Genomic DNA, 20,372 nt, shown 5'->3' on the forward strand with positions numbered 1-20,372 from the left:
GGAAGACTTGTATAATAACGTGTAGAGGAGATCATATATGCATACTAAGACTTTGGAATTGATTACAGGGGAAACCCCATGTGTTCCGGAATGCTTAGCGTATTCTGATTCATCGATGATACCCGTAAATCAAGGATCAAATATATTATTTACATTATATCACGTTCTTTCTTTCTTGAATACAGTACATATCAATTGTTTTGCAGTAACATTGTAGATCATTTACAGTAAAACCCCGTTATATTGCCACCCGTTATACCACCAAACTCGCATACCGCCATCCACTATCATATTTCCAGAACAAACGGTAAAAATAATAATCATCTTGACCTCGGAGCTCATTAATATCGCCAAATTGAGTCCAGAAGGACGTGTGTTATATATCATCTTCAATATACTGTTGAATTTTAACTAATTATGAGGAATGGAATGATTGTGTGTATGATGTATGTAAAAATTGAATTGTAAATGTATTATGTAAATGTAAATCTTCAAAAATTAAAAAATAAATAAAATATATACATATATCACGTTCTCAAAATCAGAATCGGGGTAATGGCATTGGTGAAAGTACAGTACATCTTCACGTCAGTTTTCTACTTGTTAGAGTGTTAAAAAATACTTTCCTGTGTTATGAATGATATACCAATCCTACTAATACCGCATTCATTTGGAGACAGTGAATGGTAAGATAAAGATAGACAATGTTGAATGGTTTCCCGTTAAATATAACATCTACATGTATTTCACGATAGGCCTATGACAGGATATCGGAATAATTCAGGGAGCCTGAAGTTGGTTCCGAGTTCCGAGTTCCGTTTAAGAAAAACTGAAATACTATGTATTAGCTTTATTGGTTTTGGTCCCAGTTCCGAGTTCCGTTTAAGAAAAACGGAACTAGGAACCAGCCGTTTAACCAGTTCCGAGTTCCGTTTAAGAAAAACGGAACAACTATGTATAAGCTTTACGGGTTTTGGTCCCAGTTCCGAGTTCCGTTTAAGATAAACGTATATGGGTTATATTTTTGTATTTTACTATGCTGAAAAACTTGAAAAATAAAATAAATAAATAAAAAAAAAAAAAAAAAATGGAGACGATTTTTTTAACAAGAATACAAGTTATCGCACGGAAACAAACGTATGAATAAATTTAATATTTTCAGTAGCAGATCATGTGAGCTCTGACTTACAAAACTCAAATGCAATCCCAAGCATCCCCTCCTCGCGGGAACAAAGCAATACATGTATGTCTCTCCGAAACTTACGGGGGCGACATAATTAATGGTTATCATTTATTCGATTTATTTATATGAATAATTCCATTATTGATATCATTAATTCAAGGAATAAAGTGATATCAATACGAATTGTTAATATAATTTATTCATTAAATGGTAATATCATAAATTAGAATTCATGATATCGTTAAATCATTTAATGATACCAAATATTCGAATTAGTGATATCACAAATTGTAGATTTAATCTAATCATTTAGTCTAATCATTGACAGCGAATAACAAGGAAGGCTTTTGGCAACAGCTCCTTAGAAGTTTCCTGCTACCCCGCGTATTTCTATGTTTCCAGGTGCCAATGAAAGAACTGTTCAATATTATTCAATGAAACTGTATTTTTTTTATTTGTGTTGAATAAAACTTCAGTAATACCAATTAAACATTTTTTCCCCGTCGTCATATAGACATTTCACCTCAACAGTAGAAGCCATATAGAAAAACAAAATGGTGTATGAAATATACTTTGCAGTTATTGCTTTGTTTGTGTACTTTAACTTTACACATATAGATACATAAACTACAAATAAAAACTCATATCTCCCTCCATGGACCCACATTTCGCGATATCTAGAAAGCTGCTTTAACAAGCTACTTGTAATTTACGAAAGGGTAAAAAAAAGAAATGTACCATGAACGAAAACTGCGTTGTAACATTCTCTTTTGGAGGTTACAACACAACAATGTCTCGTAATTTTACAACACCAGTCGTGTTGTTATCCTTTTCCCCAGAAGTTACAACACATGCAATATTTTCTTAAACGGAACTAGGAGCTGGTTCCTAGTACCGTTTATCTTAAACGGAACTCGGAACAGGGACCAATACCCGTAAATCTTTTACATAGTAGTTCCGTTTATCTTAAACGGAACTCGGAACTGAGACCAAAAACCAATAAAGCTCATACATAATCAGTTTTTCTTAAACGGAACTCGGAACCAACTTCAGGCTCCAAATATTCAATAGATAGGCTTCGATTTTCTATTCATTTGATATATAAAGAAGGAAACAACAAAGCAATATTTGACCGCGACTGTAAAAATAGGAACAAATTCTCAGGAAAAGCCGGCTCGAAGTCACAAGACATATTTTTAATGTTTTCTTACGGTGTGAATGAAGCATGTTTTTATTTTATGTTCTTTTTCTTTATTCTTTTTACATTCTGTGATGTTATTGTCATCAATTAAAAGTCTATTTGTTGCATGAATATATAACTGACAAAATGTAGGGACGTACGTTTCAGGTGCAATATATCGACAGTGAGTCAGAACTATGCGTCGAAAAGCGCGGGTATCGATAATGTAATCTTTAACGTGTCAGCGTGTGTACCTTTTTCAAATGATTATTGCCATCAGGATTGTAGCATTATAATTGGCTGTTGTGCCAGCCATATTCGAGGAGTTCGCATGGATATAAATAGTCTGTCTACAATGATTGGCTCGCTATCATACTTCATACAGATGTCATCATTTGTAGAGGTACAAGTGGGGAAATTAATTGCAATTTTGTTTGTATTGATACAGGATTTTTGGACATTGTTCGGCGCTGGGCGCTTGTTTGGGTATGGTCCATTAAACCAGAGAGTTCGGCGCTGTTGTTTAGTTATGGTCCATTAAATCAGAGAGTTCGGCGCTGTTGTTTGGTTATGGTCCATTAAATCAGAGATTTCGGCGCTGTTGTTTGGTTACCGTCCATTAAATCAGAGAGTTCGGCGCTGTTGTTTGGTTATGGTGCATTAAATCCGAGAGTTCGGCGCTGTTGTTTGGTTATGGTCCATTAAATCAGAGAGTTCAGCGCTGTTGTTTGGTTACCGTCCATTAAATCAGAGAGTTCGGCGCTGTTGTTTGGTTATGGTCCATTAAATCAGAGAGTTCGGCACTGTTGTTTGGTTATGGTCCATTAAATCAGAGAGTTCGGCGCTGTTGTTTGTTTATGGTCCATTAAATCAGAGATTTCGGCGCTGTTGTTTGGTTACCGTCCATTAAATCCGAGAGTTCGGCGCTGTTGTTTGGTTATGGTGCATTAAATCCGAGAGTTCGGCGCTGTTGTTTGGTTATGGTCCATTAAATCAGAGATTTCGGCGCTGTTGTTTGGTTACCGTCCATTAAATCAGAGAGTTCGGCGCTGTTGTTTGGTTATGGTGCATTAAATCCGAGAGTTCGGCGCTGTTGTTTGGTTATGGTCCATTAAATCAGAGAGTTCGGCGCTGTTGTTTGGTTACCGTCCATTAAATCAGAGAGTTCGGCGCTGTTGTTTGGTTATGGTCCATTAAATCAGAGAGTTCGGCACTGTTGTTTGGTTATGGTCCATTAAATCAGAGAGTTCGGCGCTGTTGTTTGGTTATGGTCCATTAAATCAGAGAGTTCGGCACTGTTGTTTGGTTATGGTCCATTAAATCAGAGAGTTCGGCGCTGTTGTTTGTTTATGGTCCATTAAATCAGAGATTTCGGCGCTGTTGTTTGGTTACCGTCCATTAAATCCGAGAGTTCGGCGCTGTTGTTTGGTTATGGTGCATTAAATCCGAGAGTTCGGCGCTGTTGTTTGGTTATGGTCCATTAAATCAGAGAGTTCGGCGCTGTTGCTTAGTTATGGTCCATTAAATCAGAGAGTTCGGCGCTGTTGTTTGGTTATGGTCCATTAAATCAGAGAGTTCGGCGCTGTTGTTTGGTTATGGTCCATTAAATCCGAGAGTTCGGCGCTGTTGTTTGGTTATGGTCCATTAAATCAGAGAGTTCGGCGCTGTTGTATGGTTATGGTCCATTAAATCAGAGAGTTCGGCGCTGTTGTTTGGTTATGGTCCATTAAATCAGAGAGTTCGGCACAGTTGTTTGGTTATGGTCCATTAACCCCTTAACTCCCAGGATTTTTAATGGAACTGAAAAAAATCCGACATTTTAGTTCATCATGATTTTTCATCCTTTTGCGTCAACATTTTTGGTAAACAACCCATATATATTTAAAAACTTGAGAATATAAGCTTTTCAAATCAAATAACAAAATTGGTGTTTTTGCATTATTGACGTTACCATGGTTACCAAAATTTATGATTTTATGACAAAAATTACTTATTTCATATGTTTATACATTTTAAGCTGATGAGAGTGAAATAAGTGCTGATATATAAAATTAATGATATATCAGACTCTTGAGGAATGAGGATAAACACAAATAAATGTAGCATTTTCAATTTTTTTCAGTTGTTGTCATGGTTACTGACTGAAAATAAAAGCAGTGATTTTTGTAAAAGTTTTTATTTCCGTTTTCTTTGCCTAGCCTTCATTGTAAGAAATTTAGTTTTGTATTACAGGTATAATGGTTTAGTCAGCAGTCTATATATATATATATTGAAACTTGTAAAGAGGACCTATCCAGATTTTATGACAAAACTTTTATTTTTTGGATTTAAAACGTTACCATGGCAGCCAGAAGTGATAATACGTAAAAATGCGATATTTTACTTAGAAAAAACATCCACATATGCTCCCATCTGATTAATGTAAAACTGTTTGTAGCTTAGACTGCTGTACCAAATGTATTAGGATTATAAATGTTAATCATAAACCATACTTTATAATTAGGTTGTTGTTTTCATGGTTTTAACGTTAATAATTAATCTTTCAAAAGTTATATTTAGTTATTTATTCCTTTCCTATTTTATAATTTTTGTCAACAGCTACCATGTGTAGCCAAATCATGATATTGAAGCTGATTTTATCAATTCGAATTTTACCATTATGTAGACAATGTAAAATTGTAATTTCTCTCTTCAACTGTATGTACATACTGTATCCATTTTTAGTTGCCATGGCTACCAATTTAGCAACTGACCCTTTTGATGTTTCATATCTACTTCACTTGTTGTATTTGTTCTAGTTTTTCAATACCTATCATAATTAGATACTTGTTCACAGAGATAGTACGAAGGTCATAATAACTAGCATCTGGTATAACTAGTATACCAAAAACAGATTATACTAATAAAAACTAAAATTATTGAAGGCATGCAAATCAAATGGTTATTACCATCTTTGCCCATATCATTCTGTGTGTGAATGTCTTCCTGGTAGAGAAGTCCTAGACTTTATTCACAGACAAAAGACAGGTAGAAATATATAGACAAGTGAATAAAGTCCAAATTCAACAAAGGAACATATGTTATTGATGAAATTTTCAGTTTGAATAATCCAGTTTGGCAGACAAACAAGTTGATTGATATAAACACTTAAACCTTGGCTACATGTCGGTTATGGATTATAAAGAATTCTGAACTTTATTTAATATGATATTTGGTATAAATGATATATATATTAATGTACCATGTTTTTGAAAATGATAATTTACTTAAGATCAGAATTGCATGATTCAGCTTGTTAGCAGCTGAAAAACAACACCAACACAAATATTAAGTTATATAATTTTAATCAATGACAGAATAGTAGGAGGGGTAGCTATAGGGAAAAGATGCCTAAATCTGCTGTCTCTGGTGGCAGGGGATGGCATTTATCTTCTAGTATTGGTCACACCACAAATATCCATATAAATAAAGTCCTAAAGCTGATGTACCTGAAGTTTGAAATAGGAGAAAATCAATATCATAAGCATCCAGATATATACACTAATTAAAAAAAATTTATTTGCAAGGCATTACAGATTTATTCTAAAGAACACTTCAAAATTTCAAATGAAACTTAAACAGTCAATAATGAAGTATAGGAAATGAGCTCACATATTTGGATAGGAAAGCAAAAAGTTATGATCAATTCAAACAAAACTATAAGATAATGAACATTTTAATTGTAGTGCATTTATAATTAATAAGATACATCTATTAGCTTACCTTTGATGTCATATATTAGGCAGAATCATCCATAAGCCAATGCTCTCATTATTTGTGTACACCAGGCTTGCTAGTAAAATTGAGACAGCTCCAGACCTTACAAGTAATTGGGCAATATCTGAAATACAAAATAAACTATATTCACATACCACTGATTGCTTGTTTCACTTTAAAAAATCCTATTTCCCATGGTCCTTTTAAAAAATACAAGAACAAATTAACTTGAGATTATTAATGTGGAATATTTCAAAAAGCCTTGAAATGAACTTTTAGAAACTAGAAAGTTAAACAAACTCGACCATCCCATCACCAAGTCTGAGTTTCAAATACTCATACATGTAACAATGGTCTGAAAATCCAAATAAGCACACCAGTAAGTTTCTTCTTGTCCTATTGCCAGACATTAAGACATTTTGATGGTAAGATCATTATATGTCTCATAAAGGACAACTTTCTATCAAAGTGTCTTATGTTTGGTGTTAAGGTCAGAGGAAACTCTGAAAAATACATGTTTATAATCCTGCTTCAGTGCCATCCTCCTCACTAATAATAACTCTGAAAACTTGTAATTACTTATTATTTCTGTCTTGTGTGCATCGATCCCTAGAGGATGAATCATAATGAAGCATAAAATGATAATTACTAGCTAACCAGCATCATATCTGCCAACACAGTATCTGTCTATGTTTGATTTATTCAAATTATTTTCTTTCAACAATGTTTCTAGCCTTTACTGGCATAGAATACTTACTGGTACATGTGCATCTATCTATATCTCTATATCTGTATAAATTTATACATGTATCAGTCTATTTTACATAAAAAAAGTCTGATACAACATATACAGTAATGCTTGAATTCGGACCAAAGCTGGGGTGTGTCACATGTTGATCATCATCCATTTGTAGTAAGCACAGTAACACTATACAAACTTTATATATATGGGGTTGGGGATATGTGCCCTAACAGTAACATGATTACATTTGTATGAATCCAACCTATACTAGCACACCATGATCCAAACATTGTAGAATTCACAACCAGATAACTCAAGAACAGCTATTTGGTATATTCAGTAATCCTTTTTCAACTCTATCAACAAACATACCGTGCAACATTTTTTCTTAATTATATATACCACTGTTGCAAAACTGAAATTCACTAAAAGGTTTCACTTTTTCATCTCGCATTTATTTCATTATGTTAAATGAAATAAAATCTAATTTATCCAATTTTAGTTGATACATACATATATACACAGAAATTTGGCAAACACAACAAGAACTTTTTACTATTTGTACCAGTATGATTACATACAAATGCATATAATATACTGATGTAAAGTAAAAGTCTAAATTAAATTCATAGAGATAAATATTGATAATTCTGATACAAAATACAGTAATGATGAAATGATGAAATTTAGTGTAACAATCCCCCCTCCCACCCCAAAAAACAAATAAAAGCAAAAAAAAAAAAAAGAGAGGGAGAGAGAGTGGGAAAAACAAAGCTAAATATAAGAACTAAATCGTTGTTTTTAAAGGGAATATTTTTTAACTGGTATTATTTCATTTGGACCCAATTATTTCTCTACAAATGTAGGCCTACACTGTATCTTATAACACAATAAATGACATTAAAACATTACATGCAGATACTCATGTATACATACAATGTATATCTACAGTCAAACCTCGTTAACTCGAAGTCGTCGGGATCGTGAAAAAACTTCGAGTTATCCGAGTCTTCCTGTTAACCGAGTTTCAAGGTAGACGTGTTAGTATATTATATCTATAAAAATCATTTACATAAACCAGAGACCTATAGGTCTCTGCATAAACACGCATCCTTAACAGAAACACGCCTATTTGATTTCAAATACTAATCATAACAAAATCGTATTTATTATCTATGCTAGACACGACATTTCTAAAAAGTAAATTATATATGATACAATACTATCATATCGTTTTGAAATCAAGTAAGCCAGTATATTTGTGATTGGGAGTCGTGTCCGACATGCCATTTCTAAGTGAGTGAAAGACGAGAAGATTAACACAAAATTTCATCACTTTAAAAATCATAAAAAAACAATATACGAAGTCTGCGGCAAATAATACATACACAAATGTATCGGCACAGATCACGTGTTGACAAGTGCAGTAGCAGCAGGAAATGCACAATTTATCATAGTTCGATCAGAAACGAAGTCCTGGAATTAATTCACACGTTACCCGGTCATAGTTGTGATTTCAGGTGTGTCGGACAGTTCTGCCTGAACGCACATGGTGACCTAGACAGCTGTACAGAGGCGCCAGCTTTGGTATAACTTGGGTATAATTATCGCACTGCTTTAATCATCAAAGGGATTATGTAGATTCTGTTTCAATTTCAATTATTTTATTCCGTATGCAAATAGCATATAGGATCACAATATACATACACATGACAACAATTTACATTTGCGCAAGACGGCGGAGAACACAGCCAATGTAACACCAAGTATTATACATTTCAATAAAGCATGTGTTAATATATTTTTTTTTGCCATCACAAAAAGTGTATATCATACAATTACAATATAACAATTGCAATTTTAAAATACACGAATTTTTAAGACATAAAAAGACAATCACATACTTGAAATTATATTCCTAGACATATTTTCTCTAGGAGGTTCTGATAAAGAAAAAACTATTGTGCAATTACTAATTAATTTACTATTAATCAAACATATAAAAACTTATTAACTAAGTAACAGTGACTTCCTTTTGGCCGTCGCCTGAATTAAATATTTTCCAAAATTTCTTAAAGTTTTTACATTGGTACTACAGAACAATTCAGTCATTTTGAAAACAGATGGACGGCGATAAAAATATGGTTTTAAATACTTCACCCTTAAATCCAAATACTTTGGACATAACAAAATAAAATGGACTTCATCCTCAACTTCATGATTATCACACAAAGTACACAGCCTTTGGTGTCTAGGGATACCACTGTATCTACCAATTTCAATATTTAACGAATGAGCATTTAATCTGTATTTGGATATTATTCGTTTTATTTTGAAAGTTAATGGTTTACTGAGATAGTCCTGTATGATAAACGTATCAACGATGTGTTTATATATGGTGCACTTAGAAGAGCTTTCTAAACTAGCTCTCGTTTCTTGGATAAAAATATCTTGTAACCGTTGTTTATACAATAACAAAAATATGTTTTTATTTAGTACGTTCTGTGCATACCATACATCGCCAAAACCAAGTGAACATAAGTCATTTTTCAAATGATGAACCCAATTTGCTTTGCTATTAGGCTTTTTAATGTTAAGTTCGAATAACTCATTATAGCAAGCCCTCAATATACAGTTTTCAGTATTCAATAGTTGTAGCCAATATTTAACAATAAACATCTTTCTCGTTATATAAAAAGGAAAACGTCCTAGTTCAAAATACACCATAGAATTGTTAACAGATCTTTTAACGCCCAAAATCGACTTTAAAACCATCAAGTGTAGTTTTTCAACCTGTGGCGCAGTGTTATAGCCCCACACTTCACAAGCGTAATTCAGAATAAATGATTCGTATGTATCAAACAATGACAGTTTTGTATTTTCATTTAATATAAACTTTTTCATTTTACGATTAAGAAGATAATATGATTTTCTGCCTTGTATAGCAATATTATTTTGTGCTATTGTAAACTTACCATTTGTCAACATCAATACTGTTGGATCTTAATAAAGACGGATTTTACAGTAAAAATAGTCAGATATGTTTAAGGTAATTTAATAACAAAACGAAACAGAAACTGGATTTTTCGCGTGCACGAAATTGTAAACAATTTAACCAAGACGTACGATGAGTATTTTGTTGACACATTTTGTTTAAAAATGAAAATGATGTTTTCAACTTCGGGATAACTGGTACATTTTAAATAGGTTTTATAATATCGCGACCAATATCTTACTTCGGAATAACCGAGTTTTTCGAATTATCCGAGTTCGTTTTATCCGAGTTTTTATTACTAAGAAAAAGAAGGATTTTTGCCGGGACCGGAGTAATACTTCGAGTTGAACGGGGTTTTCGAGTTATCCGAGTTCGAGTTAATGAAGTTTGACTGTATATATTTGTAAAATTTACATATCAGATATTGCTGGTACATTTTGTATTCTCGTGTTCATAGAACTTCACTTTACAATTATGTACATGATCTGAACATAATTGATTGTTTGTCTGTGTGTGTCCATTTACACTGTACGTCTGCAACTCTTCATAATGCCCAGTGTCACTTCACGGTTTGTTAGTTGAGTTGACAGTGGTCACTGCATATTGTTTTGGTGACGACTTGTATCGGTAATAAGTGAGGTCCGCGAAATCAATCGGCACCAGGCACATTTTTGTCCTGCTAAAATTAAAGATTATAAAACTACTACATAAACTGGTCCAATCCTCGAGCTCTGTTTGCTTCAAAAAATGCAGAATATAAAATACCAAACAATGTAAATGGCTGTAAAATCTTGGCATACCCCTTGATAAAAGGGGGGCAGCCGTTTATTATAAACAGAAACTTTTAACATATATATCATATTTTAGAATTAAAACGTAATTTTTGCTGTTGTTTGGTTATGGTCCATTAAATCCGAGAGTTCGGCGCTGTTGTTTGGTTATGGTCCATTAAATCCGAGAGTTCGGCGCTGTTGTTTGGTTTTGGTCCATTAAATCAGAGAGTTCGGCGCTGTTGTTTGGTTATGGTCCATTAAATCAGAGAGTTCGGCGCTGTTGTTTGGTTATGGTCCATTAAATCAGAGAGACCTTGTAAACAACCTCCATACGATATAACCTCCATAGTACCACCTGACCAACAGGATAAAAGATCTCGTGGACGCACAGAACACCAAATTATATATCATATATCTTAATAAATTCTCAGCATAACTACACGATCTTCTACATACCCATCTGTCTCAAACATATAACTGCTAACTAGATATACTTGATAATTAGAAAGCAATATATACTGTAGAAATGCGGCAAAATAACCGGTTGTCTACTTTCGCTACATTTAGATCTGAACCAAAAAGCATTTCAATGCAGTGAATGGAAAGCTCCGTTCTGATTTGCAAAAGGTTCTTATCCCCCCCCCCCCCCCCCCCCCCCCCCCCCTCCCCTCTCATTCAGACATTCAGATTTGTGTCCCGTTTTATCTGTTCAAGAGTTCTCTATCAGGTGCCCGGGAAGCTGAAGCACACTGAGACACCCGAGACCTGGCAGTGGCCAGAGTAGAAGACACGATAGTGCCTTCATACGGGGTTCTAGCCAAAGTAGGGTTGCCATAAACCATCACAAAGGCACTTCTGGATAATGATTTGTTTTACATAGACCGGAATAATGGAACTGTAGAATGATTTAAGGTAGTAAGATACATTTCTTTTAAAGAAAAATTGGATTAAATCTTTGATTTGTATATGTTTGGTAGTAGAAACTGTACATGTATTATTTTTGGCGTACTCAAATGTTAGCTATCACTTAATATATCTAGATAGGATATGTTGGCACACCTATGCTAATCTTCAATTAGTGTTTTAATAAGTTAGCAGAATGCTTACAACGCGAAAATCACTAAAATAAGATTACCGCTAAAATATGTAAGTTTACAGTATTTTCTTTTCTGTTTCAGAAAGTTCATCCATGTCTACAATAGAGGTATCAAATGTGATGTCACAGCCCGAGCCTAGTCAGATAGTCTCCGCAAAAAGGCGCGTTTCTTCGGCTTTAGATAAAATATTTAGAAAGAAATCTTCGATTGGTTTCTCTTCTACAGCATTCACGAGTAGCATTCCACATACACATATTGACGCCCTCACAGACGATGACCTGCTTACTGGCCATAGCAATGGATCGGATAGTGGTCCGGATGACGACGCAATGACATTGTGGTCAAGTATGGAGGGAAATACATATATCCATTCAATGTTTGGTAATCAGCCTCATCTAAACAATTTGTCACCGGAATTAGTTTGGGTGTTCTCCTATAAAAGAAAATTCGGTTGCCTTGGTGACGCGAGTGACGTTATGTACATTGGCGACGGAAGGAGTCTTGTCGTCGACATGATAGGTAACCGTGTGCTACATTTTGACAAACGTGGAATTTCATCAATTGCTTACAGCACTGAAGACATGATTGAACCATGGGCTGTGGCGGTCAACACAGAGGACGTGATTCACGTTACTGCGAGGAAAACTAAATGTGTAACGAGATTTTTAAAGAATGGAGAAAGTATAACACCAATCAAAAACGTGAATTTTACGACACCCTCTGGGGTAGCTATTGGTAAGAATGACCAAATGTTTGTGTCTGATGTAACAACAAATCTGCTAACTGCTCATGAGACGGATGGCACGTTTATCTCGACCATTGGCAGCAGTATGTCCCCCATTCAACATCTGGACAGGCCCAGGTACGTTACCGTCGACAATAGCAATAACATCATTGTAAGTGATTCAGGAAATCATTCTATCAAGGTGTTTGATTCAGAAGGTAACTTTGTACACAAAATTGGTGAGCGCGGAAAAGGTGAAGGACAGTTAAAATTCCCGTATGGTGTATGTACGGACACTTCAGACAACATTATTGTTGCCGATCATTACAACGATCGAGTGTCTTTCTTTTCCAAGTCTGGGCAATTCATACGCCATCTTGTGACGTCACTAGATGGATTGAATCATCCGCAAGGCGTATATTTGACGTCAAATTTTAGACTACTCGTGACCCACGGGGGACTCAAAGCGCACGAAGTCCTGGTGTACGATCTGAGAAGTAGCCAGTTATCGGAAAAGGAAGTGTTTGTGTAGTGTCGTTGCTCTCCATAGGTTATAAATCACGATGCGTAATGATTTCCTCTAATTAGACTCATTTAGGTTACAAATTAATCAGAATATTTTTCTGTCTTTTTTAATTGATATTCCGTATTTTAAGAATCATGTTGATGCGATATTCCCTTCTGTTATTATTCTCAATGTTTTTTTTACAATGGTCTCCATGTTAATCTATGTCTTTGTTCTTACTTTTACAATGGTCTCCATGTAAATCTATATCTTTGTTCTCACTTTTACAATGGTCTCCATGTAAATCTATATATTTGTTCTTACTTTTACAATGGTCTCCATGTAAATCTATATCTTTCCTCCACCTCCAAAACCTGGCACGCCCTTAAATGACCCTGGCAGTTAATAGAACGTTAAACAATTGAACTATTATTTTAGTAGTATTCTCGGTTGAATTTTTCAGATTCTTTACTTTTCCATTGTATTATCTGTTTTTGTTTTAAGGAGATTTTTTGTATCCTGGTTATATTACCAATTACCTTTTGTTATCATTGTTAAATTGAAGATACTAATGTTATGGATCTAGTGATTATTCATTGTTTTTTTTTTACCTTTATATAGTGTAACATTATATAAAAGAGTTAATGGATACATAACAAAAAGAACATTTAGTTAATAATCCAACTCAATTTAATTCTAGTGCTGATTGTAAACGCATATTACCGGTATTTCACTTCACAATGTTGTCATTGGCACTCATTAGCACTGCCATAACCTTCAGGGTCCAGTGCCAATACAAAGCCTGGCGCTACACCTCTGCGCTTATGGGGCTCCGTAAGGGATATTTATTTTATTACAAAACCTAAGACTGTTTTACCTAGACATCTTTATTTACCTAACAAAATAAGAACCATTTAAAATATGGTGAATAAGTTGATGCCAGCTTTATTCAGATCATGGACAATATACTGGACACCTAACATTGCATTGTCCTCCTTAAAATATACCCTTCGGGATACACTTGTTTTCTAAGGGTAAACAGAACGTATGGGTTCGATGGAACATGCTAAATATAATTTCTTTCGGTTGAATGCAATGAATTAGAATGAAATTGTTTTCTCCTATTATGGAGAGGGCCGCTGGGTGGCGTACCCGTGTCGGGTAGCGGAAAGTGCCGAAAGTTTCCGAGTAAGAAATCAGGTGTGCAGGTAGCGCACGTGCATTGTTCATTCAGCGAGACCACGTTGAAGGCTAAACACCTGTGCTAGTGTTACGTATTTTTGTTGGTACATAGTTCGTCCAAACACAGTTTTTACACATGGAGGACACCTCGAGTGCCTCACGTTCTTCCAGTATAAGTCTTGGAGACATTTGGAATGCTGTTCAGGCACAAGCTCAGAATATTAGCGCTATAGACGCAAAATTGTCTCAGGAACTCGGCGATATTCGAGAGGAAGTGAAAGGCGCGACAGTAGCAGTAACCTCTCAAGTCAAGCGCATAAAAACTGAACATACGTACAAGTGGAAGTACGAAGGGAACAGAGTACAGTTTGGTTTTAACACCGAATTAGAAGAAGAGTTTGACCAGGTACTTTGGGCTATAGACAATTCCAAGTTTTCATATTCTCGCGAATTATTACGCGGCCTGAAAGAGAAAGTTTCAAGACGAAATAAGTTAATTAAAATAGCCGATTCGAGTGAAGGTGGATGGGAGACTGTTAGACAGTATGAGGCCAATCCCATTGCCAGCGACAGCGAGGATGAAGGCAAAATCAACAGGGCAGAAAACAGGGCCATCAAGAAGAGGAAGGCAAAAACTGCTAACACTAAAAAACAGTCTGGCAGTCGGAGTGGTGTGTATAACATGGGGCATGGCGGCAATAGTTCTGGTGGATATCAGCAGCCCTTTCGGGGGCCCTCCGTGCAGGAATGGTTTTCAGGACCTCCCGTTTACCACGCAAACTCGGGGCCATACGTACGGAGGGGACAAAATGGAGCCTGTTATTCCTGTGGCTCTTTCAACCATTGGAGGAACGAGTGTCCATCCAATCAGAAATCATACTCGACAGGAGCAGCAGCGGCAGCTGGACGGCCAAAGCCACAGTGATGAGGGGCAATTTGTGAAAGATAAGTATCTTTTGAATGGTCATGCGCAATTACCAGTAGATAATAAACTTTCAGAATTTACTGAAGATTATTATGAGTACGAGCAGGGCCAAGCAAATATAATCGTTAGGGGTAGATTGAGGAACAATGTTAAGTTCTGGGAGGAGATTGGTAGTAGCGAGTTCATTGTTGAAACTTTAAGATCAGGTTATAAGATACCTTTTTATACGGAACCTTCTTCTGCAATTTTGAAAAACAATGTATCGGCTCTTAGACAGAGCGATTTTGTAGTAGAGGCGATTGATGATTTATTAGTTAGATCGTTAATTGTGGAGTGTGACACTCCTCCTGTCGTTGTCAATCCATTGACAATTTCTGTACAAAATTCAGGCAAAAAGCGTTTAATTTTAGATTTAAGACATGTGAATATTCATTTGTGGAAAGCGAGTGTGAAATTTGAAGACATGAGAACTGCAATGCAATTTATCAAGAGAGGGAGTTACGGTTTTAAATTTGATATTCATTCAGCATGTCATCATTTAGAGATATTTGAGCCACACACTCAGTTTTTAGGTTTTTCATGGAAATATGAGAGCAAAGTAAGATTTTTTAAGTTCATGGTATTGCCTTTTGGGTTGAGTACAGCTTGTTATATTTACACGAAAGTGACCAGACCTTTAGTTAAGAAATGGCGTGGTGAAGGTAAACAAATACTCATGTACCTGGATGACGGGTTGGGCGTTCATAGTAACGAGCATGAGTGCGCACGCATGGCGAGTCAGGTCAAACTTGACCTGATAGCTAGTGGATTTGTACCTAAGCCCGAAAAGTCGACCTGGTTACCTGTTAGGAATTTGGTGTTTTTGGGAAATTTTATCAATACTGTAGAAGGTACGTTAAGTATCACAGAGCCCAGATTAAACAAACTGACCAGGTATATACTGGATGTTTTAGGGGATACGTGTAAGTCTGGACAAGTTCATGTCCGTAAGGTAGCTTCTACCGTAGGGCAGATAGTATCAATGTCATATGTGGTAGGAAACGTAGTATACATTATGACCAGAAGTCTAAGTATAGACATAGCTACATGTATGTCCTGGAATAGGTCCATCACATTGTCTGATGAGAGTGTGAAACAGTTAAAGTTTTGGAGGGATAATATACATGATTTGAATGTGAAGAATTTTAGTGAAGATTGTTCCTCTCACACTGTTGTATATAGCGACGCTAGTAGCTCTGGATATGGTGGTTATGTGGTAGATACGCCCAATGGGACCGCTCATGGGATGTGGTCGGATACAGAGAAGGCTCAAAGTTCTACCTGGCGGGAACTTGCCGCTGTGAAAAATGTTATTTTGTCCATATTACATGTGTTTAGAGACAAAAGAGTTAAGTGGTTCACAGATAACCAGAATGTGGTACGTATAGTATCAAGGGGCAGTATGAAGCCTTGTTTGCAGGATATCGCTTATGCTATTTTTAATGCCTGTTTGAAGGCAAATATTTCACTGGATGTTGAATGGATCCCTAGGGATCAGAACGATCAGGCCGATTTTTGAGCCGATTGGTAGATTCTGATGATTGGTCAGTTTCTGATGATATTTTCCAGTGGCTTGAAGGGTTGTGGGGCCCTCATGAGATTGACTGGTTTGCTAATCATGTTAACACAAAACTGTCCATTTTTTATTCCCGTCATTGGAATATAAGCGGGCATGGTGTAGATGCCTTTACTGCCGATTGGTTCGGTATTAACGGGTGGTTTGTACCCCCAGTGTGTATTGTACATAGAGTACTGAAGTACATGCGCCAGTGTTGTGCGTATGGGACTATGGTGGTACCGTTATGGAGGTCCGCGAGTTTTTGGCCTTTTTTATGTCCTACTGGTGACGGGTACATTAGCGAGGTGGTGGGTATGGTGAATTTGCCTACTAACAAGGAATCGTATGACCCCGGGAGAGGGAATAAATTCTTATTCGGAAACGTGGACCTCCCGTTCAAAATGCTAGCTTTGAGGCTGGACTTTCGAGGTGGCAATACTAATATGTAGTAGCTGGTGGCGGTATAGTTAGGTTGGACGCTAGTAAATGTATGTACTGGTACTGTTAGTAGAAAGAGACTTGAGTGTGATTTGTATTATTTTCTTTGTGTTTGCTAAAATTCTATGCTTTCATGATTATTTAGATTTTGCTATACATATGTTTTTGCAGGCTTTCAAAGACGATCTATCGAGTTTGCCGGGTAAATTAGCCGACAGTGTAGCTTTACTACCGGACTTGTTGACAGAGTGTAAAGCCGCTGCAACCGCTAAGATGTATCATCACGGGTTTCTAAGATGGAGGAGTTGGGCCAAAAGCAATGGTTTGACGGACAGGGACTGCTTTCCCGCCAAATCTATTCATGTGTCGTTATATATCGCGTCATTAGTACAGCAAGTGAGTACTCCCAGTCCTGTTTTAACAGCTTTTTACAGTATCAAGTGGGCCCATAACGTTGTGGGTATTCCATCGCCAACTGATTCATATCTAGTTAGGAACATTCTGGAAGGAGCTAAGAGACGTTTATCCGTCCCAAAAGTTAAAAAGGATCCAATTACTCCGGAGATTTTAGGGAAGATGTTTGACAGATTTAATGGTGACATTAACTTATACAATCAGCGAACTGTATGTGCATGCTTATTAGGGTATGCAGGGTTTTTCAGAGTTTCAGAGCTTTTGGCTTTGAAAAAACGTGATTTTCAGATGTTTGAGACACATATGTTGATTGAAATTCATCAGAGTAAGACTGACATTTATAGAGACGGGGATCATGTAGTTATTGCGCGAACGAGCACTCGGCTGTGCCCTGTGTCTAATATCGAACGGTTTTTCGGTATGTGTAATCTGAGTTCTGATGATTTCATTTTTCAGACGATATCGAAAACATCCAGCGGGTATGTTTTTCGTTGCGGTAATAGACCTTTATCTTACACGAGAATGAGAGAGTTGTTTATTGAGGCTTTTAGTCCGTTTGTTTCGGATATTAAACGGTATGGCCTGCATAGTCTTAGATCTGGTGGAGCTACCAGCGCGGCGAACGCGGGTATCGCGGACAGAATGTTCAAACGACACGGCAGATGGCGCTCCGAAAACGCCAAAGATGGCTATGTTAAAGATTCTTTAGAGCAGAGATTATTAGTATCTAAGAATATAGGCATATGACAAGTTGTTTTTTGTTGTTGTTTTTTTTCCGTGAAAGATCTTCCTTCTCCCTTTCTTTGATTCAGCCTCGGCGTGGTCGAGCCTTTGCAATTTATTTTGGAGTTGTGTTATTTCTTGATATGAGATTATACGTAGGTTTTTGGACCGATACAGAGTCATTGGAGAAATATAATTTCTTTCGGTTGAATGCAATGAATTAGAATGAAATTGTTTTCTCCTATTATGGAGAGGGCCGCTGGGTGGCGTACCCGTGTCGGGTAGCGGAAAGTGCCGAAAGTTTCCGAGTAAGAAATCAGGTGTGCAGGTAGCGCACGTGCATTGTTCATTCAGCGAGACCACGTTGAAGGCTAAACACCTGTGCTAGTGTTACGAATTTTTTTTTTTTACGAGTATGTATTTTGAAATCTTCCAGTGTTTTGTCAGGAACAAGGGGAGAAGGAGGAATTTTATTTCAGGGGTTTAATATTTTCTTAGATTTTGGTGGTTTAAATTCAGAGAGTGGTGTACATGTATGTTGATGTATAAGAGTATTGTACACATTTGTCGGTAATAAACGAACTAGCACTCGGCGTGGTCGAGCCTTTGCAATTTATTTTGGAGTTGTGTTATTTCTTGATATGAGATTATACGTAGGTTTTTGGACCGATACAGAGTCATTGGAGAATCCGACATTTGTCTTGACTGCGTTAACGAGTTCGTGATTAAATCATTATCCTTCTGTTTGGGTAGATGACCTACTGCCACACCAAGCTTACGACTACACGTCACGTGTTGTTTTCACGGACTGTTGACCGGACATTGATAGGCCTGATCACACCATTTCTGGACACAACCTGATTCATTGTCATGAAGATTTTACTACTATGATATGATTTTGGGAAATTGCACTGTATCGCAAGTTAAAATCCAGTTTTTCTTTAAACACGGTTTGTTAATGTCAATTTTATTGAAAATTCGATACAAAATGTGTTCGCTTTATAATCTTTTAAAATAATGTCGCCAATTTCACTTTTCGTGCACTTTGCACTTTTTCATTGTCATTGGCTATTGATATATTGATGTATATTTGATAATCTGTATGTATTGTGCCCGTGAAATTCATCTTATCGGCGATGGCGCTCTATATATCCGTCTTTATCTGATCAGGGCCCAGTTGTTCAAAAGGTGATTAAGTTAATCGCAGTTTAACGATAAAATCATGACCGAGTCATTTCTGTTATAACTAATGACTAAAACTCGCCAGTCTTTTCATACCTGCCTATTTTAAAGAATACATACACACAGGTTTTGAAGTAAAGGAGCATTGACATTTTCACTAATCAAGTGATTAATTATATATGCTAATCATGCACCTTTTGAACAACTGGGCCCTAAGCTGTAATGAAAACCTAACCCATGAAGGTGATTTACTTTTGTGAGATCTACTTGAGGACCTTTGAAATCTGTGAGAGTTTCATTTTCTCTCCATTTCCTAGCTACTGTTTATGCACTAATGCATCATCTTAGTTGACAATGCTGACTGGGGTTTTGTCCTGTCGGAGATGTCCAAGGATCCTGTCCTGTTTCCGGAACAGACAACTCGGTAGAAAATAATTAATTACTGCTTTCTACTTGATGTTCAGCTTTCAGGATGACAAGTGTTGTATCTACTTTACCCTACCACAGAACATGATAACTCGCTTTTATCCCGTCTTCGTAGCTGTTACCATGGCTGACATTTCTCGGAAATGATAAGCTAAGAAAAATCACATTACGCTTAGTTACTCTAAGTACATTGGATACACGAAGATTAACTTAATAAACTTTACAAAACTGCATCCTACAGCCACCCCTCTAGAGCTCATCAATGGGCCTAACATTAAAATATCGCAGAGAGAAGATTCGAAAATCCAAATCGGCCTAAACATGGAGAGTTAAGTGAACTGTAATCACGGAAAAAATCCGGAACTTTTTGTGTGTAGTTATTTGACTTTTCATCGGTTGACCTTCAACCTCGTGCGTTCATCTTCTGTTGGTGCATTTAATATATCTATTGTTGGTGCCTTTAATATATCTTCTGTTGGTGCCTGTACTATATCTTCTGTTGGTGCCTGTAATATATCTTCTGTTGGTGT

At 36.4% G+C, this 20,372-nt stretch overlaps 1 protein-coding gene across 1 annotated transcript; it reads left to right on the forward strand.

Annotated features, from left to right (window-relative positions):
* Positions 1-11,818: 11,818 nt before the first annotated feature.
* On the forward strand, positions 11,819-12,982 carry LOC117331120 (E3 ubiquitin-protein ligase TRIM71-like). The gene has a single exon (XM_033889714.1). It carries the CDS (start codon positions 11,819-11,821, stop codon positions 12,980-12,982), a length of 1,164 nt encoding a protein of 387 aa, XP_033745605.1.
* Positions 12,983-20,372: the final 7,390 nt, after the last annotated feature.

Source organism: Pecten maximus, chromosome 7 (assembly GCF_902652985.1).
Source record: "Pecten maximus chromosome 7, xPecMax1.1, whole genome shotgun sequence".
Lineage (NCBI taxonomy): Eukaryota > Metazoa > Mollusca > Bivalvia > Pectinida > Pectinidae > Pecten > Pecten maximus.

What these genes read in the sequence shown, in the direction of transcription:
- LOC117331120 (XM_033889714.1), top strand. Translation starts at nt 11,819, where the DNA reads ATGTCTACAATAGAGGTATCAAATGTGATGTCACAGCCCGAGCCTAGT.